Source organism: Alternaria alternata (genome assembly GCF_001642055.1).
Source record: "Alternaria alternata strain SRC1lrK2f unplaced genomic scaffold CC77scaffold_26, whole genome shotgun sequence".
Classification (NCBI taxonomy): Eukaryota; Fungi; Ascomycota; class Dothideomycetes; order Pleosporales; family Pleosporaceae; genus Alternaria; species Alternaria alternata.
This window is the reverse complement of record NW_017306215.1, coordinates 143535-166500: the sequence shown is the minus strand read 5'-3', so window position 1 is coordinate 166500 and position 22966 is coordinate 143535. Positions and strand designations below refer to the sequence as shown.

Below are 22966 nucleotides of genomic sequence, written 5' to 3'. Positions count from 1 at the left end.
GCTTACTTGACTGTTCGATCGTGGACTGCACTCGTTGGGCAGGGCAGCATATGTACGTGTGACGAATGTCGCATGCGCGGTGCGGCGATATGCACGATCAGCGGTGGAAAAATGAGGCTGGTATGCAGGTGTAGCGAAGGCGGTTAGAGGGTCATGTGCTACGTAGTGTGTACGACGACAACGACGACAGCGACTACGGGTGATATCGCGTGGGCGATAACTGTCGGATGTAGGGCCGGGTGGAAGCTGCGATTGTGCTTTTGTATGCTTTTCTCAGTAGTCCTATCCGTTGTGCATGCGTTTGGTACATATCGGTGTTCCTGATGTAGGTAGTACAGTAAAGTGGGTAGCCGCGGCTGCTGTTTATCGGTCTGCAAGGGAAGGCAGCCTCCACGAGCAACGTTGAAGTCACAGCAGGATCCAGGATGGCGGATACGGGATACGAGAAAACTAATATTGTGTAGCACACCTTCATACAAAGAGGAAAGAAAAACAACGTTGTGCCTACCGGCCGCCTTCCAGCTCTATACTTCTTTCTTCCCTCATGTTTAGGCTACCTACCCGGCCTGTACCGTCCGCAACCACGAAACAACAATTTCAATACACTCACACCCACCGTTCCGTCTTCCCCCGCCCGCCACATACGCCATACGCAACCACCAGCACACACTCATGAAAAAAGAAGCAATCAAGAGAAAACAAAACAGTCGCAACATAGCCTACGTCACCCCAACCTTTGCAATTTCGACGATCGGTCAACCATCCCACTCTCATGTCCATCCTAACCCACATACGCCTACAGCCCCGAACCGTCGCCAAGACCACGCGCATTACCGTTACTTTGCCCACACGACCTAGAATACATGTGTCGCAGATCATTCAACGGCATTGCATCGGAGAATTAGCATCTCGAACGCCCCAAATTACCCCTACAAACCCGGCTGGGCAATATGCATGTCAGTGAGTATGTTTAAGAGGAGTTGAGCCAAGGTAAGCGAGTCGAGGGGAGCACGGACTCTATATAATTTGAAACATAACACTGCAGGTGTTGACAGGCACGTATGAGTCGCATTTCTTCGGCAGCCGAACATCATATAGCATACCGAGCGTGTCATATAGACAACGGTGAGTTTCCTGTGCAGACTGCCGACTCAGTGAATGCGGTAGATCATGACACTCGCGCCGTTACCCCCTAGAGGAGTGGACGGCGAGCAATACGACTCAGACGCCTACAGCTACTTGCCATGTTCGATAAGTTTGATATCAAACCGTCAAGTAATATGTGTATCATACTAGCTGCCATCACATCATAATCCACCGGAATATAACTGATGTGCAGCGTCGTGACCACCACCCACCAACCATCGACACGACAGCCTCTGTTCACAATGATCAGAAGGCGATAGACCACCGGAATATAACTGATATGATGCGTTATGATCGCCACGCCCCCCATCTGTCACCCCATCTGCCTATACTATACTATACCCTCCAACCCATCACTTCGGCATCTTCCGATCGCATATACAACTTTCTACACGCCATATAGCAACAACAGCCCACATTTGACACATGGTAACTCGCAGAATCAATAGTCCAAACGATCATATACAGCATCCGACGGGATCATCCGCTTATATTCGCTATCCCCAGGCCTTAACAGCGCGCCTCCTCCCTCCCTCCCCACTTACCAATACCCTCCCTTACTATAGACAACAGTACAGTACTCGCCCCGGCCCCCTTCGTCACAGTCATACCCGCCCATGTCCACACTTTTTTTTTTCTCTTCTCTTCTCGAAGAGGGGGGAGGGGGCAGGAGCTTTACCAGACCTGGACTACTTTGCTCAATTGGAGACCACATACTTGCTTACACGCTTCTTCCCCATGCTTCTCTCCTTCCCAAAACTGCTTGACCCTTTCATCGCCCTTCCGTGCCTGGGTTTTTACCGGGAAACGCCGGAACACATGCTTCCCGCGGGCGTCCAGGAGGAGTCAGAGTTGACTTTCGTAAAAAAGGCGCTTTGACGCTGTTGAGAACGAGATTGCCCGTCTTGGTTGTTTGAGGCGTTGAAGCTACTTCCCGTCATTGAATTGATATTAGTGATTAGTCTTTGACGGGCTGATGGTTCGTTCGCGTTGTTTTTTTTCCAGCCGAGGTTGCCGCTGGTGTAAACAATGTAATTTCGACTCGAGAACTCGGAGGGTTTCTCGGCGCGGGACAGCAATCGAGCGAGTCGTGAGAGAGTTAGTCGGAATGGAGGAGAAGAAGAAGCGGGAGAGAATGACATGGTTTTGCAAACAATTGTCATTGGAAGTGTACATCGCTAGAAACAGTCGACAGCGCACGACGGACTAGGAAAGAAAAGTACCACTGCATGCTCTACACGCGCGATGCCAGTCGCCCCGTATCATGATCTCATACCTCATACCATCATAAAGCTATGGAATCAGACCCTACCTCTTCTCTTGCGGGTAGTATGCCGGCTGTCCCTCGAGGCTCTCACCAACACCCGTCCGATAGCTAGGCGGCGGGCCTCCAAAGCTCACCTGACCACCAGGCGCTGCGCTACCACTCTGGTTGGGAGGAGCATTATTGTTCGATGCGCCCATGCCCAAGTCGCCTGGTGTGACAGTGCCGCCATCGCCTCCACCAACAAGCACAGTCTGCTCATTGCCCTTCTTATCCTTGACTTTACCGACAACCATGCCCTTGGCTACAGACTTGATAATGGCTTTCCTGCTCACGCCAGTTACATCAATGTACACCAGGCCGACGTTCTTGACGCCGCCAGCGAGGTTGGTCGTGATTTGTCCTGCTTCGGCGCCGTATTTGTGACCGACAGCTGCAGAGGCGGCTGCACCACTGCTTGTCAAGAGTTGCTTGCCAGAGTGCGATATGCCGTCTGCAACTGTGGAGAAGGCGATCAAGCTCTTGTTCAGCAGTCCGGGTTTGTAGTTTGTGTTTGGTGTGCCATCTGGGTTCACACTCTTGGCGTGTGTCTTCTTGTGGCCTGCCATTCCCGCCGCAGCGTTTTGAGCGTACTTTGTAAGCTGGCCTACAGTCTTGGCCGAGTAGCCAGCGACACCGGTCGTGAGAGTGTTGATCTTGCGGACGCGCTCGTGGGTCGCGGGCTTGAAGACCATGGGCTTCTCGTTGGGCTTGGTCTTGTTGATAAAGTTCTCCGCACCAGACACCATCATGTTACTGATGTAGCTGGAGCCGGTGACGACGAGGCGAGATGCGGCAGCGGCATTCTGTACAAGGCCGGAGTCTTTGTAGGCGGGATGGCGGGCCATCTCGAGGTAGTCTTCTTCGAGCGGGCGGATGTCGATGCGCTTGCCGTCTGGGGAGACGACGATTTCAACGGGATCTTTGCCTGTGTTAGCATGAGCGATATGCGTACGCGCGAAAAGGGTTCAAACAACATACTCTTGGAGCCCTGCTTCAGTGCTGGGTCGGCGTGGATCATGGCACCCTCAGCCAGCTCACCAACAACGCTACCATTCTCCTCGTCGACCAGAACGACCTCGCCATTGTTGCCGCTGCCTACGTAACCCTCGCCTGGTCGGTAGTCCTGGGGGTTGTATGCCTTGACGTCACCCTTGCCCTTCTCGTGCTGGGGAGCCTGCGCACGCTCGAGGAAGGCTGTGCACTGCGCCAAGATAGTCTCGAAGGTGTCGACGTCCTCCTGCGTGACCGAAGTCGAGCCCTTGCCAATTGGCGGGAACTCAATGCGTGTGAAGGCGCCGCTCTCTGGGCCCAAGTCCCATCGCGGTATCAGGTAGCTGCGCGGCGGTTGGTGATAGATCTGCGTCGTCGCGGGGAGTGGGAGGTCGAGCTCAGGAGGCAGGTTCAGGTGGAGGTAGAAGTCTTCTTCGGGCGCTTCGTTCTGGCCGCGCGTGTTGCTGAGGTCTGCAAAGGGCGAGTTGGTAGGGACCATTAGCAGCGAGAGCGTCTGCGGCCCTGAGGGTGTGAGGGGGCTCTCTTCTCCCTGCTGAATGTGGTAGGCCTTGATGCCTCCGACCGTGTAGAGCAATCGAGGATCTCCATGGCCGCTCATGCTTGCGATATGTGTCTCGCGGGGTATCGAGCTTGGTTGGTGGGTGGGAACAAAGACAGAGGAGCAATTAGGCGTCTCTCGAGGGGTATAAGCAGGAGGGGGTATCTTCTATTTTGGTGTGCGAGTGCAGAAGCAGCGACCTTTTTATGGAATGCAAGCGACAGGGAGTCGACTGCCCATCTGCAACCTGCTCGAGTTTCGGCGCTTGCAGGTTACGTCAGAATGCCTGTCGCATAGCCCACGGAGAGCTCTAGAGCATGGCGAATCATGGAACATGTGGCTGTGCAACTGCGCCACCCATGATCAACTCTACGTTGCGCGTGTAAAGATACATACGGTCGTTTCTCCGCTTTCGCGCCATTCGCGTACCATCTTTGCCCCTTCACATGCTAGTCACTTGATATGTGCGAACGACGCTGGCCTCGTGCTGAAGATCTGGTGCTTGTATGCGCCTCCGAACGCGTCATCCGAGGTCTTGTCGTGGGTTTGGCACTTCTTCTCGATAGTCCCATGGATCCATCGCGTAGTGTTTGGTGAAGCTAATATTCTTTCTACAATGACGGCGTCAGCAGCTTTCGTCATCTAGCTATTGCGGTTAGCCCCACCTAGCTTCCGCTTTGTATCCCCACACCTATCTCGTGGAGCTCCAACTTCTGCTTAACTTTCGTCGCGCTTTACACCCTAGATCACATATTGGGAATGCGTTTGTAAGGCACTTTATAGGCACGATGCTGAACAAACACGAAGATCTGTTGCCCAAAGAGATTTATTGGCTGCTTCAAGAGGCGGAGAGCTATATCAGCAACCACAGGATGCATCGCTTGCGACTGTAAACTGCGCGACATCAGCATCATTACCGTGGTTCGCGTATGTCACAGAGAATAGGCTAGAGACTCGACGCGCAGACACTGCCGTGGGTGTCGAGACGCGTTAGGAGAAACGACGCGGTGAGTAAGTTTTCCTGTGAAGTCGCTCGAGGATCGGCTCACTTGCGTGATAGTGGACTTGAGCTTCAGTCGCACTATAGGCACCGAGTGCTGGTTATAGTTCACAATCTCGGGAGCGGATTCACACACACTCTCGGTCCGTGCGCTCGTTCCTGCCTATATAGTATACCAAGCCTCACCTATCAACTTTCCATTGCCGCTCAACCCACCGATCGTACTTTCAACACTGCAATCAATCGATCAATTCCAACGCTATGCAGACTCAAGCTAGGTCCTCTCCCACGGACCCATCCGAGGTGTCGTTTCTCACTACGCTACCCCCGGAGATTCGCAATCAGGTGTACGGATACCTGTTCAAACGCGAAGATTCAGTTCTACTTCATAATGCGCATGCTTTTCATCTGCCATGTCGGGACCTGGAGAATTACCACAGTGGCCTACAGCAATACTATGACGCATATGAGGCTGAAATTGGAACTGACGAAGAGTTCTGGCCTGACTTGCACCAGGGACTCGGCCTGATGTTATCTTGTCGCCAAGTATATCAGGAAGCCTCTGGGATTATGTACGGCGGAAACACGTTTGTCTTCTCCAGGATTCTGACACGTCACGACTACCGCATCGGCACGGATCACAAGCACCAAGAATATCTCCAAATCAACTACGCTGGTCAATGGCTGACAAACATTGGACCGCAAATCTTCCGTCTCACGAAAGTCGTCATTGATGTCGACGCCATGTGTGCGTGGTACGGATGCCACGGTGATTACGAGCTGATTGATTTGCTGCCTATATTACGTATTGTATGGGAACATCCCGATCTCAGCAAGGTCATCAAATTCGAGAACACTGGCAGAACGCTGGAAGGTCAGCAGATTCTCAGGGCGGCGGCCACTGACGGAGCGATTCTACTCAACAACTTGCTTACAACTCTTGCCGTACAAGACGTCCTCGACCTCCGAAAGTATTGCTTTTCCCGTCGCCTTATTCATTCGGTCAACGTTGAGTTGAGTTTGGATCGGGTAGGACAGGGTTGCATACGTATGAACCTTGGAGGAGGGGTATTCTGGCCGTTCCTTGCATTAGACGAAGGCAGAACAGTCCAATGGAAGGCGCAGAAGAAGCGCCGCTCATTCGAAATTCTACCAGAAGACGTGCGAGAGCGCATCGCAGGATTGCTGCTGCATAACCCAGATGGAATTACCATTGACTTGACTAAGCACACTATGCATGGTTTCGACTCCAGTCTCTCCCAGTCAGGCTTGCTCGACGTGTACGATCTATCGAGACTTGCAATGCGCTTGAACAACATCACATTGAAGTTGACTAGCGATCAAGCCATCACAGATTTTGGAAAATTCGAGAAGGTGAATGATTTCATGATCATGCGTGGCGGTAATGAAGGGTTCTATGGAATGGCCGAACACTTGAGAAAATACAACACACAAACCATCATACTGGAGATCGCGCCTGCAGAGGTGATTGCTCTCTCGGCTGTCCGAGTCAACATCAATCATTTGATGTATTATTTAACCTATCCGCACTTCCATCCTGAATCCATCATCCGTTTGACGCTCACTCCGCCTCCAAGTACCGGCGCACCCCAACAAATCACTACAATCTCGATGAAAAAGCTACAGCGACAACTCTTTCTCCTCCTCTCCGATATCATACAAGAGACAATCGAAGAGCATACCGAGTCCCTAAAAACGAGCACAAACTTCGCCCCAGCTCTTTCCAATCAGATGAATCCTTATTGCGACTTCTGGATCGACGGTTACGGCAAGCTTCTCCATGCTGTCTTTGAAGAAGACAAGACTACGGTAAACTTCAGATATGGCAAGCTCAGCATGAAGGAGTTAGGAGTTCTGGGGTACAGTAGGGCTGCTGGTCTGGAATCGATGGTTGAAGCGTATGTGTTAGAGAGCGAAATGGAAGACACTGATTTCTATTATCAAAAGGTTATACTTCGTTGGGGATGGCTGAGGTGGCAGTTATATGGTGATTGGAAGGCACCAGCACCGCCGGGTATGAGAAAGTTGGCGCCGTAATCGTAGATGATTGCCCTCAAGATAATAATTGCAACAGGGATTTGGGGTTAGATCGTGTGTTTGCTCTTTGAACAGGATCAAGTATAAGAGTGTAGATGCCAGATGTAATGAGTCGACTGCAAGACAAGAGGAAGTAAGCGTGGAAGAGGTAGTCCGACATGGATTCTCCGTCGCCTTCTATTGTTAGGAGAACGCTTTGCAGCGTTTCGGTAAACACTTCTGGTTGGTTCGTACTCGGTGGGGGCGAGACCACACAGCGAATGAGAACTTCTAACTTTGCTTTTCTGAAAGTGGTGTAACTCAGCCGTCCTGCAGTTCAGCCTTCGAAACATTTAAGACAAAGTCAGCTCGCGTAATGTTTTCGTAGTAGTTCAATAATCTCCCCGCCGGTTCTTGAATGCAACATTGCGCCTTCCGTTTATATCTCACCTAATCCCACTTCCTATTTACCTAACTCCTCTGGCTACCTACATCATGCGGTCTTACCATATATTCCGTAGCTGGGCTCTGGAAGCTCTTACTGTTGCTCTTGCGATTATTCTCATTGCCTTGATTTCGGGCGTTTTGGCATTCTACAATGGCAAGCCGGTACCGAACTGGGGTGACAACTTAAACCTCAACGCTCTTCTTGCGCTACTTTCAACAATGCTTCGAGCTCTACTTGTCATCATCGTGGCTCAAATCATATCGCAAAGGAAATGGGACTGGTACAGCGTCAAAGAACCCCGACCATTAGCAGACCTACAGCAATTCGATTACGGTAGCCGAGGAGCATACGGCGCGATGCTTCTAGTACCGACTGTTCTGTTTAAGGACTATATAACACTTACGGCGACACTCGTGTTACTCACGTCATTTTTGGTGGGGCCTTGCGTCCAGCAAGCCAGCGGCATAGCACCATGCTCGGTCCCTGGCTCGAAAATCAGCGCGTCGCTCCCTTTCCCGCATCGGGTACCAGGAGATGGAATGGTCTTCCCGGAATCGGGTATCCCCCAGCCAGAAATTATTGCCGGAATCATATCGAGTGTCGTATCGCCCAACGGAATCGAGAACCAGGTCAACATGACTTGTCCCACGGGAAATTGTACTTTTGGTGATTTGATTTCTGGGCGCTCTCAGGACACAATCTTCAACGACGATAACCGCACTGCGCATTCGACTGTTGCAATGTGCAACACGTGTACGGATGTGACGTCCCTTGTGCTACAAGCAGGAATACCGACTTCAGACCATCCTTCGTTGGCGTTCCTCAAATTGCCTAACGGATTAAATTTCTCAACAATTTCTCTCAACCTTTCTATGTCTACGATGAGGCCAACTCCAGACCTTACTTGGATGGGAGGTTTACTAACAGATAGTGCCAGAGAGGCATCCAGATGGGCATATGTCAACGCAACCTTCGTAACTTCATTCAATCTTCCCATCACTGCATCTGTTTGCAGTCTGTACCCGTGCATGCGTACGTACAGTAGCATTGTCAAAGACAACCAGTTGCATGAGGAAGAGACGCAGTCTAACATTATGCGCATCGATTCAGCTACCCGCAGTGTATACTTTGATGAGAACAAAACTGCTCATTACAACTTTGAGGGGAATATCGAAACCTTCAACGCCCACACGAACAACAATCTCAGTTATGCATCAATAAAAGAGCCCTGCCAAGCAGGCGAACGTACCTTCTACGTCGGGGATAAATTGCCTGAGGATATCATGAACAAGACAGCGAATCTATCTCTACTTGACTTCGGTCAAGAGAAAACTACCTCTTTCAACGTCACTTGGCCCAAGCAGTGCGTCTATCGGCAAGATGCGAAGTTTGTTAAGGCAATCGCCACGGTCATGAACGCTGATATCTTCGACGGTTTCTGTGACGAATATCGGATCTGCACCAAGAATGAGCCTCCTTATGACTCTTACATGTCCAATGTAGGTGCGGGTTCAATACTCCAATCGCTGACTACGAAAATAACAACCCATGACATGGTCACGAGCATGTTCGATTCTATCGCAAGTGCTATGACCAACAGATTTCGCTTTCAATACGGCATTTCGGCCCAAGACGTAGACTTAGTTCAAGGGAAAGCATGGGAAACTAAAGTCTGTGTTTCAATGCGCATAAAATGGCTACTCCTTCCGATCGGCCTTACTTCCGTCACATTCATCCTCTCCATGTGGACGATCATCACAAACTGGCGACGTCGGCACAGTATACCGATTTGGAAAGAAAGCATCCTGCCGCTACTTTTTTACGGCCAGGATATCGCACCACGAGACGCCAAAGCTTTGCCGATACAGCCTTCTGGCAAAGATACGGGTGGTGACCAGGTGGAAGGGCTGATGGAAGCAAGTACGATGGTGGCTGCTAGCCGTAAGATCATGGTGACTTTCCGGTTTGATGACGGGAAGACGCACGATACGGACGATCAGGTAATGAGTTCAACTGTGTCGTTGCTAGATCAAGACAGCACTCCGCTAAGGAGACAAGATAGTCGTGTCAGTTCTATGGTCGAATTTTGATGCTCATCATGATAGTAGCATAAAGCCTGAATAAGATACCCGTGAGGTAGTATACAAATCTCAATACAGAACAGCGCAAAGGCATCAAGTATGCGTACGATATCATCGACAACACACAAGCGCATCTCTAAGGCCACCCTAGAAGACCAAGTGTAAGACCTTGCGAGGATTTAAGCTGCTCTTTCTTAGCCTTCAACTCCTCAACATCCCAGTTCGACCAGACAAACTTTCCCTTCAAGAATTCTGCCTCGGGGCTGACGATCCAAACTGCAAAGGACGCTGGTAGTTCGACTACACCATATGTTAGCACAGGTTCGGCCTCACTCCAATACAAAAAAGACTGGACAACTCACTGTCATCAAATTCGAACTCCATACCAAGCTCGGAGCTTTTCTGAAACATCTCTGTCTGCACAACACCAGGGTGAATGTTGTGGACCCGGACATCCGGGTTCTCGAAGGCGAAATACTCCATCAACCTAGCGGCTGCCATTTTGCTTACTGCGTACCCGCTGTTTGCAGGCATGGGCTCAATGTGGCATCCGCCGGTTGATACATGCACGAATGTCGGTTTCTCCGCGGCGCACTGGAGGAAAGATTTGGTAAGATTCAGGGTGCCTTTGACATTGATTGTCATCCCCCTGAACCATTCCTCGGTATCTGCTTGCGCGATGGGTTTCGTATCCGGTAAGTAACCTGCGTTACCAATAACTATATCGATCTTGCCCAAGGCTTTAGAAGCGCCCTCAAATGCTTTGCTGACCGCTTCGGTATCAGCGATATCAGCAATCTCTGCGTGAACTGTCACGCCAGCATGGTCTCCCTCTATCTCCTTCTTGGTCTTCTCGAGGCTGCCAACAGTTCGTCCAAGGATAGCGATCTTCTTGCATCCAGAAGTTGCGAATGCATGGGCTATGCGACATCCAATACCAGAACCACCGCCTGTGATAAGAACAACCTTTCCTGATGTGGAGAGCTCAGGACGAGAAGGGTCAATCCCGGCATAGGAGCCTCTGTGGAATGTCTTTGTGTAAGGTGGAAAGGCCATTATTGTTGAAAACCTAGGTATGATTTGGTCGGTAATTTGCTTGAGGAACGAGATCGGTCCGTTCAATGTTGAGTAATGACTCAAGGACTCCTGTGAAGCACATGTATATGTATAGACAGATTGGTTTAGGATAGTTCTACAAGTAAGCGGAGCTAGCTGGCCTTAACTCCAGAAGCATTGGGCGGAAGTCTAGTCATTTCTAATCGCCGTTCAATCGCCGTGCTACGTCAACCAGCAAAGAGAATTTTGCTTGCTCGAATGTAGATCGAAACCAAGCCACCCAAACATTATTCCAAGGGGCAAATCGTGTGTCATAGTCAGTCCATAGACCATGGAAGGAGTAGAATAGAGAACGCAGGGCACTAATTCACTAGTGAAGAATGCAGTGCTTCCAGAGACTAAGAACACTAGGGATCAAGATGGCAATGCTCGCTTTACAAAGGTAGATCAGACAGACAGTAAGGCAAGGTCTTGACTTGCACAACGGCGATACTTCGATCCTAGATCAGGTCACCTTGAGAGGTGCATTGCTATGCTAGCTAGCTTCTTGAGATGTCGCACGATGCCCAGGTGAGTGCTGAAAGCTCTGGCCTGTCGTCATTGGTCATCGAAGACACGCCAAGATCTATCCCCACAGCGGATGGCCAAGAATTATCCACTTGGGCTTGCCGGATGCCCAGGATACCAAACAACTAGCCACAATAGTGTTCGCTTGCATAACATTTGTCCTTGCGAGAACCGCTCTCGCTCTCGCTCTCGTTCGCGTCAACCAATGACCGTCGCCCTACAAAGTTCACAACTCCGGCGGACCCAAAGACCCATATCCATTCTCATATAGTCTCGGCAGCAGTGGATAGCTTGCTCAAAGCGATCGGCTTGTCCGTGCAGTCGGTGGTAAGAAAAAAAGCTACCACCTTGACCGTACACTCTAATTCCGGGCGGACTTTAGGTGTCCCCGAAGCTGGAAAGAAATTCGAATGTGATTCTACTGCAACATGGGCCTGCCAGATGTTACTTAGGTACGTATCGCGGAACGTTCAGAATCACTGATATACATGCACGCATCTGCTCGTTCTCAGAAAAGTCCTAACTCGCAATTATCTTCGTTCAAGTCTGCACAGCTATGTTATCGCAAAGTCTGGCTTTTTTACTCTTTGGAGGAGCACTCGTAACGTGTTCATCAACAGACAAGTTTGACACCCAACCAAACTTCGATGTTGCACTCGTTGACGTTGTCCCGACTGTTCCTACGTTCGAAAACCTTGCGATCCGAAAAACCGGCGAAGTCCTTGTCACTTCTGTTGCCTCTTCCTTGTTGTACCAAATCTCGCCCAACGCTAGCTACTTGCCTGTACCTGTTGCTGGAATACCCAATTTCACAGGTATACTAGGTATCGCCGAGCTACAGACGGATTTGTTTTACGTTGTTTCCTCCAACCTGACTGGAACCGCCTGTTCGAACGCGGTCTGGGAGATCGACCTGCGCAACTCTACCGTTACACCTTCTGGAGATACCTCTCATCAGACAAAAGCATCTCTGATCAAGGAGTTTTGTACGGCACGACAACTAAACGGCCTGACTACTTTGTCCACGAACGATACCTCCAACCTCTTGATCTCCGACTCGGCGAACGGTACGGTGTACAAGCTGAACGTCAAAACCGGAGACTACAACATCGTCTTGGAAGAGCCAGAGTTTGATCCCCTTGATACGGGTATAAGTGTTGGCATCAACGGCATTCACGTTTACGATGAAGCACTATACTTCACAAGCCTAGACCAAGGGCTGTTTGCTAGGATCCCGATATCTCTTGAAACTGGCTGTGCTACTGGCGCGGTCGAGGTCCTCGCGACAAACATCACATACGGCGACGATTTCACGATCTCTCCTCAGGGTTCGCACGCTTGGATAGCTACAAACGGTCCTAACGAGATCGTCGAGGTCGACATTGCGAACAAAACCCAGCGTATAGCGGCTAGTTCTCCTTTCCTAGGATCTGCATCGTCGGTAGCATTTGGCTATTGGCAGTCAGAGAGGATTCTATATGTAACTGGTGGATTGGCTGTTGGAGTATCTTCTAACAACACTCGAGGTCATCTCGCCGCCGTTAGATTAGACTGAGATTAAGTTTGAAACTACCGTTATTAGAAGCAGAAGTCGAGGTTCGGTTCCCTTAGTTTGGGGCCGTCAGGTGGGCATTAGCTACGGAAGAGTATTACAGACTTTATATAGACTGTATGGGGTATATTTTGAGAACGGGAATAGCTGTTGCTGCAGGACCCTGCCACGCTATCGTGTCCGGAGACCAAATGGGCACGACTGCTCACAAGCACCACGAAGGGAGGTTTGTGAGCCATAGTCAAAAATTTATAATCTGTAATTGATCCAGTAGATTATGGTGAGAACGAGCGAAATGTTTGTTGTAGAATCGAGTCACTTGGGCAGGGAAAGCCATCATGTGCAACGGCGCTAATCCAGTGCGCCAAAGATGAGTGATGACATTAAGTCAGTTATATTTCCAACATCCTGCAGTTTTTCTCAGAGCATCGAGCTGCAGGTCTTCTGCAATCCATATGAGACCAGCATTCGTGGTAGTAGGGCTCAAGGCTACCTAGGGAGTGGCAGGCGCTTTCGCGACTCGGGCTTTCGCTACATAAACTTTCGCGACTCGGTCTCTCGCGACTTGGCTTCTTGCGACTTGGCTTCCCGAGAATGGGGTTCTCGCGACTTGGCCTTTCGCGATTCGGGCTTTTGCGACTTGGGCTTTACGTCACAACAAGCACCCTGAAGTAGATGCGAAGGGTAGATAACGATGGGATAGCTCATACAACCAAACCTTAGTACTTGAACTATCTTTGTTGTTGATTTGTTACTCTACACACTAATGTTGATCCAAAGCGGACAAACCATGCCTTTTCTTTTAAGCACGACTACATGGCTTCTCATAGCTAGCATCATTTTCCTATCGATTGTATGATACTATCTATCGAGAAGAGAGATAACTGTTCTAACGGCGAGTATCTAGACAATTACCAAGGGTTTATGGAATCCTCTTTCGCGCGTTCCTGGCCCCTGGTATTCGCGTTGGACGTCGGCGGTTCTAACCTACCACTGGCTTTATGGAAACCAATCCGCTTACATTCACATGCTTCACGAAAGATATGGTTTGTAGATCAAATTCGAAGCCCACGGATATGTAGCTTACTTGTGACTCTAGGCAAAGTTGTGCGCATTAGTCCTCGCGAAGTTGACATTGCCTCCGTCTCTGGGGCCAAACAGATACACTCTTTCAAGGACCCTTTTCTGAAATCAGAGTTGTATGAGCGGCTGAAAGGTGGGAACGGGTCCCACAACGTTTTCAGTACTCGAGATGTTGATTTTCATTCCCGGAATCGACGCCTTCTATCTGCACCGCTCTCAGAATCCAACTTGAAGGATGTAGAACATGTCGCGAAAGCACGAGCTGATCTAGCTGTCGAAAAGATTGGTCTGGAGATGCAGAAGCGTGGTGCAGCAGACGTGTTAAAGTGGTGGACATTTTTCACAACTGATGTCATTGGAGAATTAACCTTCGGTGACAGTTTCCGTATGCTGGAACAAAGCAAGGTGAAGACCTTTTTTGTTGGATGCCAGATCTAGATTGCTAACACATCACTAGGAAAACCAATACACGCAAGATCTTCGTGCGAATGCTACCTTCGACAGCGTTCGCTTAGCCTTCCCCTCCATCGTAAAGTTGGCTTCGTACGTCCCGCTACCATTCTTCTCTCAAGCTCACAAAGCAACACAGCGCATGGTATCTTACGCTGAAGAATCTATTCATCGCTACAAGACTACCATGGAAGCCGAACCACAGAATCCGAAACCTACCTTGTTTACAAAGCTTGTCAAGGCAGTCGGAGAGAGCATGCCCGAAGCTGAAATGATATCAAACGCGCAAGCTTACATAACAGCTGGAAGCGAGACGACTTCAGTTACTATGACCTATCTCACATGGTCCGTTTGTCGAGATGATTCGATTAAGGCAAGACTTCTTGGGGAAATTAAATCTTTGCCCGTTGACTACAATGACCAAGAACTGAAGGCGTTGCCGTACCTGTCTCAAGTCATCCAGGAGACTTTGAGAGTCTTTGGTTCCGCGCCGGCCCCTTTACCAAGAGACATTCCAAAGGGCGGAGCTCACGTTGATGGGTATTGGATGCCTGGCGGTACTGTTGTGCAGACCCAGTCGTACAGTATGCATAGAGATGCAAGCATATACCCCAATCCCGAGACGTAAGTTAGGCTCCAACACCATGATCGAGAACCAGGAGATAACGTGAGACTAGATTCGATCCTTCGAGATGGGAGTCACCTACAAAAGAGATGAAAGACGCCTGGATGCCATTTGGTGCTGGTGCTCGAGGTATACCACCTACCCTCATTTACTCCTTAACCATAATCGCTGATAACAGTAGTCTGTATTGGACTGAATCTGGCGCAAATGGAGCTTCGTGCGGCTACTGTAAGGTTTTTCAAACGCTTTCCAAACGCTAGAGTATCGACCTTACATGGATTTACCGACAAGGAAATGGAGCAAGTCGTTTATTTCATTATGTACCCTCGAGGTAAACGATGTCTTATAACCAGTAGCTAGAATAGTGACTCATCAAAACCTGTACTGTTACAGAATAGTGTTCACCTAAAAGTGACTACTACGTGGAAGCAAACCACCCCTTCCCCTCAAAGAAGAACGTCTTCGCTAAGGATTTCACGACACCAGCAAAGGCCAGCGACACGCAGAAAAGCCTGATAGTAGTCACACATGTAGAATTAAATAGGACACGAAAGCCACCTGCTATCTCCAATCATGACTGATTTGAAGTCACTGCCGAGATTCCTGAAAGACAGCGGGCGCCTCGGTAATGCTTCAAGACACAGTAGATCTCCTTGGCTGTCGACTTCAGACTACTAGTGAGAGTACGTATCTTCTTGGCTCTCGGCCTTCGGGCTCAGGCATTGAGCGAGAGGGTGTGACGTAGCGATCTCGGAACAATTCTGACTATTTAGTCGTCGACATATCCTGTGAAAAGGAACAGATACAGCCTTCCAACAGTTCGAACTGCTTCCATCCAATTTCCCAAATCATCGCCGCGCTTCAACCAACATGCTTATCTTGATCGCTGGGATCACCGGCCTTGTCGGTCTCCCTTGTGCAAAGGCTGCGATTGCTCGGGGACACAAGGTCAGAGGTCTAGCTCGCAGTGCTAGGAAGCTTCCGAAGGAAGTACACGATCAGCTCGAAGGCTTTGAGCCCATGGTTGGCCTGCACGATATTGCTGCAATGGATAAGGCCGTTGCGGGCGTCGATGCCATCATTTGCGCTTTGGCCGGTTTACCCGAAATGTTCTTAGAAACGCAACTGTTGCTTTTGCGAGCAGCTGAGCGTGCCGGTGTTAAGGTGAGATATACAACACAATGTTGAGAACTAGACTGATTAGGGCCCATCCAGATTCTCCATGCCAGCTCCTGGAACTACGATTGGAACCTCTCACCTGGAAGTCATGAAATCTACGACATAATTAAAGCTTTCGCTCACCAGGCCGAATTGACCTCGACGATCAAGCCTATTTACATGTTTACCGGCGCGATCGTGGAGTGGTATTTCAGGAATAGCCCTCGCGATTGGGACCCAAAATCGAAGACGTTCAATTTTTACGGGCCGTCGACGTTTCAAACGCGCTACACTACGGCTGATAACATTGCCGACTACACGCTCGAGGCAATCACCGCTCCGGATGCGGCCAAAGGAGGGTTCGTTTGCGTCCAGAGCTTTCAGGCCTCGCCGGAAGACATTGCCAGTGCGTACAAAGCGGCAACGGGTGGCCGTGGGCATGTCACTCTCAACTGTTTAGGAACGATTGAGGATGCAAAGGCAAAATTGGACGATGCGAGAGCCAAGTACGAGAAGAAAGAGTGGTACGAGTATATATGGTATTGTTATCAGGTCCATATTCCGAGTCGGTCCTGGGATTTTGAGCCAGTGGATGTTGCTCGATTTCCTAATGTCAAGCAAACCAGCTTGGAAGATTTCTTCCGCCAGAACTCAGATGTTTAAGTAGAGATGATGTATCATCTAATAAATCGCTCGCGACTAAGCCGTACTAGGCGGAATACAAGACCATTTATCCAGTCGCTCCGATCTAGGTAGTGTAGACATATGAACATTGTGGATTTTCATTCGATGCACTTTTCTTCCAAGTCGTGGGATGCTTCGTGGGTTTCCTTGGGCTTCTGCCACGCGCCTCTGCTGCGCTCGATTCTTTGATCGCCTCTTTACGGCCGTACGATGTCGACCTATACGGCACCGTGGTCTTCAGATCTCCACAGTATGCGTCCTACGTGGAATCCATCGCGTTATGGTAACGATGGTAGAACCTTTATTTCCCCCTTTTTGAGGAGTATGCTGTCTAGAACTCAAAGACACAGCACCTTCTTATGGATGGATCCGGAAAGCACTTTGTGAGAGCGGTCGTCTCAATACGGCCTCGAAAAGATTACTCTAGTCTCTGAATGAGGGTAGTACTCTGGTATCTCCATCCCCTGGGGTGAGCGCCATGTTGTGTTCCCTTGTCCACCTTGCCGTGAGCCGCTGATCTGCAAATCGATACTGACATCTGTTGGAGGTAGTACGGATTCTTTTCGGGGATGGCGCCCGATGTGGAGTTATTCAGCATTGATCCATCTTGTAGTTGGTAGATTATCGGAACCGAGCACCTCCACCTTCTTTTCGATGTAGCCTGAATTGTATAATGACCATATCGTCTTTCAGTCCGTGATTGGTGGAAATAGCGCAGTTCTGGTCGCACAGATAAGAGCATACGTGCAGCTTGTGGCTATCATGCATGGGGCCAACACGCATACGTCTCCACCCTATTGATCCTTCAGCCTCATGCTCGCGTAACGTGAGAGACGCGTCGGCCACGAACCTCCTTCTCATTTCAACTACAACTGCGGGTGAACAGCCTTCCGACGTATTCCAGATGTTTCGAGTTCGACGTGTGTAAAGGCCAACAGCATGGCCTCAAAGGCCCCGACAAAGACAATAGCGCGCAGGAAGCGCGACTACGGAGCAGCAGTTTTGACAATCCTCATGTAATGATCTGGTAGCTGTGAGTAAACAATACTGACTTTACGTAGAAAGGAAGTTGCCGCGGCTGCCAACGCGACATATCTTAAAGCCAATGCGGCATTCCTCGAAGCCAGACGGCGTCCTGCGAGCGTAACGCGACCGCAACTCAAGCTTTTCGACTACTGGATGATAACCATCCGCATCGTCGCCACTGGCATCATTACTGCCGGAACCACACTTGGAGCAACGCGCACATACATCTCCATAGGCCTCAGTCGTGTGTTCGGTGAAGAAGTGGACGCGGATCTCAAGCTAGCCTTCCTCGGCTTCTTCAATAAAAGTCTGGACGTGATCCTGGTGAGCTCTCTGGAGTACATGGCGTCTTTTCTTCTCACAGTCTGGATGGCGCGAGCTCCTGCTGTTGTAGGCGATAGACACGGTGCGACGTACAATGACTTTGGATTGAAGGATGAGTTGACGAAGCCTTGGATGACTGTTGCCAGCTTCATCACAAGGGGCCGGAGGTCGAGTTGGAGATGGAGCTGGAGAAGCGTATTTCGTTTGTTTCTTTGTCTTTGCGTATCTGTCTCGGTCATGCTGCAAGGTCTCGCTATCAACACTGTTGCGATACCGAAGAAGCGATGGTACCCTAACTTGCAAGCGAAATGGGGAACGACGCCAGGCGATCGAAAAATTATGCATATCGAGTACCCCAAAGTCCTATTGCAAGGCGTGGACTGGGGAAATATGGTCGGTGTCGGTCAGTCAAACATCGGAGGGGAAGGCTACCCTCTATGGGACTGGGCGCTTGGTATGTCTGCTTCTCTTACTTTTGTCGGCTTAACGCATATGGTGTCAACGGTTAGAGAAAGTCAGAAAGGTTGGCGACATGTTTACGATTACCGTTTGGACGGAGATTCATGGAAGCGCTGGACTGCGCTCAATACCGATTTCGGTCGTTCCAATGGAGTAGTCGAGACGGTATCAGCGGACGATGGGCAGATAACGAATATCTACGACTGGCTCAAGAAGACGAGACATCAACCGACATCTTCATCTATTGGCTGGACCGGTAACTTGACGCTAGTGCTGCCAGTGCTCAATACAGTCTGCACCCCAATGGTCTCCTCAAGTTCGGAGGGTTCGATCGACGTTCAGCCGCCAGCTGAGAATGACGCGTCTGGAGCAGTAATCTCAATCGACCTTGGACCAGTCTCTTCCTTAGGCTTTACTGGCGCCGTGTGTTCCAGCACCTTTCGACATGGAAAGTACGCGGTCAGTGTGTGGATTGTTGATAGTGAAAGCCCTGATCTCAGCTTCAACGGGTATGGTACTCAATGGCATCAAAACATCGTGTACGAACCAGCAACTACAAGCGATTTGGATGTTGCCCGTGGTGTGGGGGGTCAGGCGCACGACATCCTTCCGAGACTTGGGCCTTTGGTCCCTTCGACAGGACTGCTACCCCAATTTCTGCTCATGAGCCGCAATATGCAGACCGCTGATCCGGTAGTCAATTCCGACGCCATGGGCCTGTCTATTATCGTTGGTGTACTGTTGCAGAATATTCTCAGCACGAGTAATAAGTACTGGTCTCCTCTCCCGTCGTCTCTGCCTGCTCGACCCGAGGAGAAAATCTCATCTTACCCTATTCAGTGGCAGCTGTATGGATCTAGTCCGCGTCTGAAATGGGAGTGGGCAGCGGTCGCCGTTCTCGTGATTGTGCTGCTGACTTTCTGCTTTGGCATGTATCAAACGTTGCGGTACTGGATGGCGCCGGGTCCGTGGGTGGAGCTTGACGGTATGATGATGATTGCGCAGCAAACTCCGCAGTTGGAAAGCATTGAAGATGAGAAGAAGGCACAGAAGAGGATGTACTCAGTGGAAAAAGACGGGAGTGGAGTGTTGATACTTAGAAGTGAAGCAGGATAGGAAAGGTGTCCCGCGTAATCGTACATGGTCGTCGTCCTCATGCAAGTCCTCGCTTGGTGGAGCCTTGATCCTCCTCATACGCCATACCTAAACTCGCGGACCTTCTTCTGGTAGTAATAAGTCGCCAACGCACCGGTCGCACCCAATGCGATCGGTACAGGTGCGCGTCCGCCCGTCTTCATGATGCGTGGAATAGCCGAACCTAGCAGCATGATACTGTTGCCAAGCGCGAGTTCAGTACCGTAGTCCTGATTCTGCTTGATGCGGTAACCTTGGATCGCAAGTCAGCTGATATTACAAGCACATGTGCTGGAGTACTGACCTGCAAAAGCATACGAAGCACCTAATCCGAGCCCAGCGACAAGACTGGGTGTTGAGCGTGTTCGGAGAAAACCCGCGGTTCCTCCGACAGCCACTGCATCTTTCAGTCAGCTTGTGGATACGCAGACCCCCTGCAGCACTTACACAAGCCTGCCAATGTGAAAGAAGGATGCTCAGCCATTGTCGGGTTTGATTGTCTTGATGAAGAACGATGATTGGGTGATGTTGTGCTGATGACTGAGTCGGGTGATTGGGAAGCTGCGGGAGGAGCACGGACACGCCAAGCCATCATCACACGATCTATGACCTGGGTAATCGCGGAGGCAAGAACGAACAATTAGATTTCAATGCATTATATTTATTGTTGGGTATACTGGGTATCTATTTGATGATCTAGTAATGAAAAGAAGCTACTCGAATCGAGAGTAAGCTGCGGTTGTGACGAAAACTCCTGGTACCGCTTGTGTCAAACGCCCGAAATCAAAATCAATCTGTATCAAGGACATGTCTCATTCGTCGCCAATTTGTTGCGCAATGAAGCTCTTCCCATCGTCATGACCGTTCTTGCCGTAACAACATATTCAAGCGATAACAGAGTGACTCACACTATACCTCGTAGTCGACGGCGCAAACGCCGAATATCCAGGCGGCATATCGTCTCTCGCCCCAACACTCGCGCTCCTCGCTGTCTCGAAACTCGGAGGCGCAACACTACGCGGCGCAAAGACGTCAGCTGCAGCCCTGAAAGCAGTCTCTTCCACGCTCCTGGCCCTGGCATTCTCGATACCAGTGTCACTGCCTTCGGCGCAAATCTGCACAGGAACCTTAAGATGTATGCTTGAACTGCCATGGGCCGAAAACTGCAGTGCAAGTGTGTATGTCCGTGAGATGAGGCAGGAGTGGAATGTCGGTATGAAGTTTTGTGTTGTGGGGAGGGTGATCGGGACGAGTATTTGAGCAGTGTAGAACAGCCCTTGCTTGTAGTCTTTGGATGCGGGTAGAATGCCCATGGCGAAGGCTTCCTCTGCTTCGCTCATAGTCGAGCAGTCGCTGATGCCGGAATCGCGTCGGACTAGGCTTTCTGGACTGGGGTTTTGTGCCGAGTCATGCTTTTCCCATTGGGCGGAAGCAATGCAGAGATTTGATAGGGGTACGTATTCGGAGTATAGTCCTTGCGATAGGTCGAAGCCAAGGGTTGATCGTGTTGGGAGATTCTGTCGGGGAAGTGATGCATAGTAGGTCAAGACCTTCATCTTCGTCGACAACGAGCCAAGCTTCGGTGGTGTGCTGGTCTCTTCGGTGGGATCAAATCGAAGAATCAACTTGGCCATGGTCGTGATTAATCTTCCTTCTGTGCGTGCGCCTGGTATGACAAGGGGTGGCGGTTGTACGGTCTTCGCGGATAAAGTTCCGAGTTTTCCTTTGAACAAACCCTTCTTGACTGTCTTCTCCTGTCGCGACCGGTACTCATCGTTGTGATCAATGTTCAGTGGAGGCTGCTCTGGAAAAGCTGGCTTGACGCGAACTTTCTTCAGCTTTTCACAAAGCAGCGACATGCCTTCTGATCCCCGGTTCTGCGCGATCTTGACTCGAATTCCATAAGTGATCTTTGACATCTCCGGTGCAAGATCATCGAGTAATATACTGCCAAAGCCAGCAAGATCAGGATCTCCAATGCTCGGTGGAAGCGTAAGGTGCATGTCGCGGATGTGGTCTGAGGCTACACTATGTGAACAGGCCTTTGGAAGTAGTTGCGATGGGATGGTGAATGTGAATGGGAACTTGTAAGCTCTGTGAGCTTCAAATACTCTTGGAGTGGGGAAGTTTGATTCGTCTATTGGTTGTCTAAGAGTCAAAAACCGGTGCTTTGCCTCTGTCCGCCCAGTCATGGTGGGGGAGGTTGTCATCCTGTCGACGTATACCTGGCTTGTACCTGTGCTGCGTTAGGTCATGACCATCAATCCCAAAACACTAGTCGTCTCTTACCGGTGAATGCAATATCGATATCCTCAAAGCGAATGTCGTGCGGTGCGGTTATAGTGACTGTGCCTTCGATAGTATCCATCGAAGAATAGCTTGTGATGAACTTATGACTGTGGCCACCAGTCTCGTTGAGGTCGATCGCAATTGTTGGTTCGCCATAATGCGAGATGTTGCGAACCTTGTAACCAATCTGGCTCCCAAGTGATTGCATCCTGTCTGGCGGCGCAAACGACGACGCGCTCGATGAAGAAGGCATGTTGAAGATGTCGCGTGTCTCAAGACCAGCGAGCTGAAAGCAACAGCCAAGGGAATAGTCACACGAAAAGCGGGGTTGTGATCCTCAGATAAGACGTCCCGAATGCGGAGAGCTGGGGTAGTGCGAATAGGAAGCGATAAGACTAGTCTTGGTGGCGAGTGAAGATAAGATGTCTGTATTCCAGGGCTGTGAATGAGTGGGCCTCGGGTTCTCTTATACAAAACAATCAGGCACGCCCTGTCTTGAGTCATCTACAAGCGGCACAGTACCAGGGCTGGATAAGTGATGAGAAGGGTTGCAGGCTGCACATGGAGGATGCACTGAGAGATGCGCTTGCAGGTTTGCCGTCGGATTCGCCAACCGGGGGAGTCACCCATCCTCCACCACAAACCACGCCCTATACGCCGATAGCGTTGTGCGCTAGGCCCTTGTAGGTGCGGGCATCTACACCTCTCGAAGCTGAGTACACGACGACACCAGAAAGTCTCCACCATGTCAACGGTCTCGAAGGCGCTTTAGCCAGGTTCTGGGATCTTTTCCGTCATGATCGCATTAGCTTGGAGCGCACCGATCAGCCATGGCGGTACTCTAGCGGTCAGTTGGAGCCTCAAAGCAGCCCTACACGATCTCATACCATAAAAGTAGACCAAGCGCGACACGTTCCTGACTGCTCGCGTTGAAGGTACACGACAAGTGGATACGTTGTGTCATTGGTCTCTTTGCAAATTTTCAACGTTAT

General features: G+C 50.2%; 11 protein-coding genes across 11 annotated transcripts; 7 read left to right on the top strand and 4 right to left on the bottom strand.

Annotated features, from left to right (window-relative positions):
• Positions 1 to 439: 439 nt before the first annotated feature.
• CC77DRAFT_1025038 (hypothetical protein) lies at positions 440 to 969 on the top strand. The gene has a single exon (XM_018525991.1). The coding sequence runs from the start codon at positions 673 to 675 to the stop codon at positions 856 to 858; it is 186 nt and encodes a 61-aa protein (XP_018380710.1). The 5' UTR covers positions 440 to 672; the 3' UTR covers positions 859 to 969.
• A 1485-nt stretch (positions 970 to 2454) lies between these two features.
• Positions 2455 to 4061, bottom strand: CC77DRAFT_1066182 (hypothetical protein; the record flags this gene model as incomplete). The annotated part of the gene is made up of 2 exons (XM_018528881.1): positions 2455 to 3377; positions 3431 to 4061. 2 exons carry the CDS (start codon positions 4059 to 4061, stop codon positions 2455 to 2457), a joined length of 1554 nt encoding a protein of 517 aa, XP_018380709.1.
• A 1201-nt stretch (positions 4062 to 5262) lies between these two features.
• CC77DRAFT_946869 (hypothetical protein) lies at positions 5263 to 7059 on the top strand (the record flags this gene model as incomplete). The annotated part of the gene is made up of 3 exons (XM_018535108.1): positions 5263 to 5838; positions 5881 to 6040; positions 6101 to 7059. The coding sequence occupies 3 exons, from the start codon at positions 5263 to 5265 to the stop codon at positions 7057 to 7059; spliced, it is 1695 nt and encodes a 564-aa protein (XP_018380708.1).
• A 237-nt stretch (positions 7060 to 7296) lies between these two features.
• Positions 7297 to 9728, top strand: CC77DRAFT_457043 (hypothetical protein). Its single transcript, XM_018531773.1, has one exon. The coding sequence runs from the start codon at positions 7534 to 7536 to the stop codon at positions 9574 to 9576; it is 2043 nt and encodes a 680-aa protein (XP_018380707.1). The 5' UTR covers positions 7297 to 7533; the 3' UTR covers positions 9577 to 9728.
• CC77DRAFT_1079933 (NAD(P)-binding protein) lies at positions 9336 to 10873 on the bottom strand. Its single transcript, XM_018529307.1, has 2 exons — positions 9930 to 10873; positions 9336 to 9867 (listed from the first exon to the last, which is right to left on the bottom strand). The coding sequence occupies exons 1-2, from the start codon at positions 10621 to 10623 to the stop codon at positions 9704 to 9706; spliced, it is 858 nt and encodes a 285-aa protein (XP_018380706.1). The 5' UTR covers positions 10624 to 10873; the 3' UTR covers positions 9336 to 9703.
• Positions 10874 to 11309: 436 nt separating this feature from the next.
• CC77DRAFT_1099230 (hypothetical protein) lies at positions 11310 to 12979 on the top strand. The gene is made up of 2 exons (XM_018529992.1): positions 11310 to 11517; positions 11573 to 12979. Exon 2 carries the CDS (start codon positions 11747 to 11749, stop codon positions 12743 to 12745), a length of 999 nt encoding a protein of 332 aa, XP_018380705.1. The 5' UTR covers positions 11310 to 11517; positions 11573 to 11746; the 3' UTR covers positions 12746 to 12979.
• A 553-nt stretch (positions 12980 to 13532) lies between these two features.
• On the top strand, positions 13533 to 15260 carry CC77DRAFT_1079924 (cytochrome protein; the record flags this gene model as incomplete). Its single annotated transcript, XM_018529306.1, has 6 exons — positions 13533 to 13595; positions 13650 to 13788; positions 13842 to 14230; positions 14283 to 14899; positions 14953 to 15029; positions 15082 to 15260. The coding sequence occupies 6 exons, from the start codon at positions 13533 to 13535 to the stop codon at positions 15258 to 15260; spliced, it is 1464 nt and encodes a 487-aa protein (XP_018380704.1).
• A 510-nt stretch (positions 15261 to 15770) lies between these two features.
• On the top strand, positions 15771 to 16721 carry CC77DRAFT_1066176 (NmrA-like family protein; the record flags this gene model as incomplete). The annotated part of the gene is made up of 2 exons (XM_018528880.1): positions 15771 to 16064; positions 16116 to 16721. The coding sequence occupies 2 exons, from the start codon at positions 15771 to 15773 to the stop codon at positions 16719 to 16721; spliced, it is 900 nt and encodes a 299-aa protein (XP_018380703.1).
• A 960-nt stretch (positions 16722 to 17681) lies between these two features.
• Positions 17682 to 19667, top strand: CC77DRAFT_1013229 (hypothetical protein; the record flags this gene model as incomplete). The annotated part of the gene is made up of 2 exons (XM_018523819.1): positions 17682 to 17758; positions 17804 to 19667. The coding sequence occupies 2 exons, from the start codon at positions 17682 to 17684 to the stop codon at positions 19665 to 19667; spliced, it is 1941 nt and encodes a 646-aa protein (XP_018380702.1).
• A 74-nt stretch (positions 19668 to 19741) lies between these two features.
• On the bottom strand, positions 19742 to 20169 carry CC77DRAFT_1066174 (hypothetical protein; the record flags this gene model as incomplete). The annotated part of the gene is made up of 3 exons (XM_018528879.1): positions 19742 to 19938; positions 19990 to 20082; positions 20133 to 20169. The coding sequence occupies 3 exons, from the start codon at positions 20167 to 20169 to the stop codon at positions 19742 to 19744; spliced, it is 327 nt and encodes a 108-aa protein (XP_018380701.1).
• A 255-nt stretch (positions 20170 to 20424) lies between these two features.
• CC77DRAFT_456775 (hypothetical protein) lies at positions 20425 to 22352 on the bottom strand. The gene is made up of 2 exons (XM_018531772.1): positions 21975 to 22352; positions 20425 to 21921 (listed from the first exon to the last, which is right to left on the bottom strand). Exons 1-2 carry the CDS (start codon positions 22225 to 22227, stop codon positions 20570 to 20572), a joined length of 1605 nt encoding a protein of 534 aa, XP_018380700.1. The 5' UTR covers positions 22228 to 22352; the 3' UTR covers positions 20425 to 20569.
• Positions 22353 to 22966: the final 614 nt, after the last annotated feature.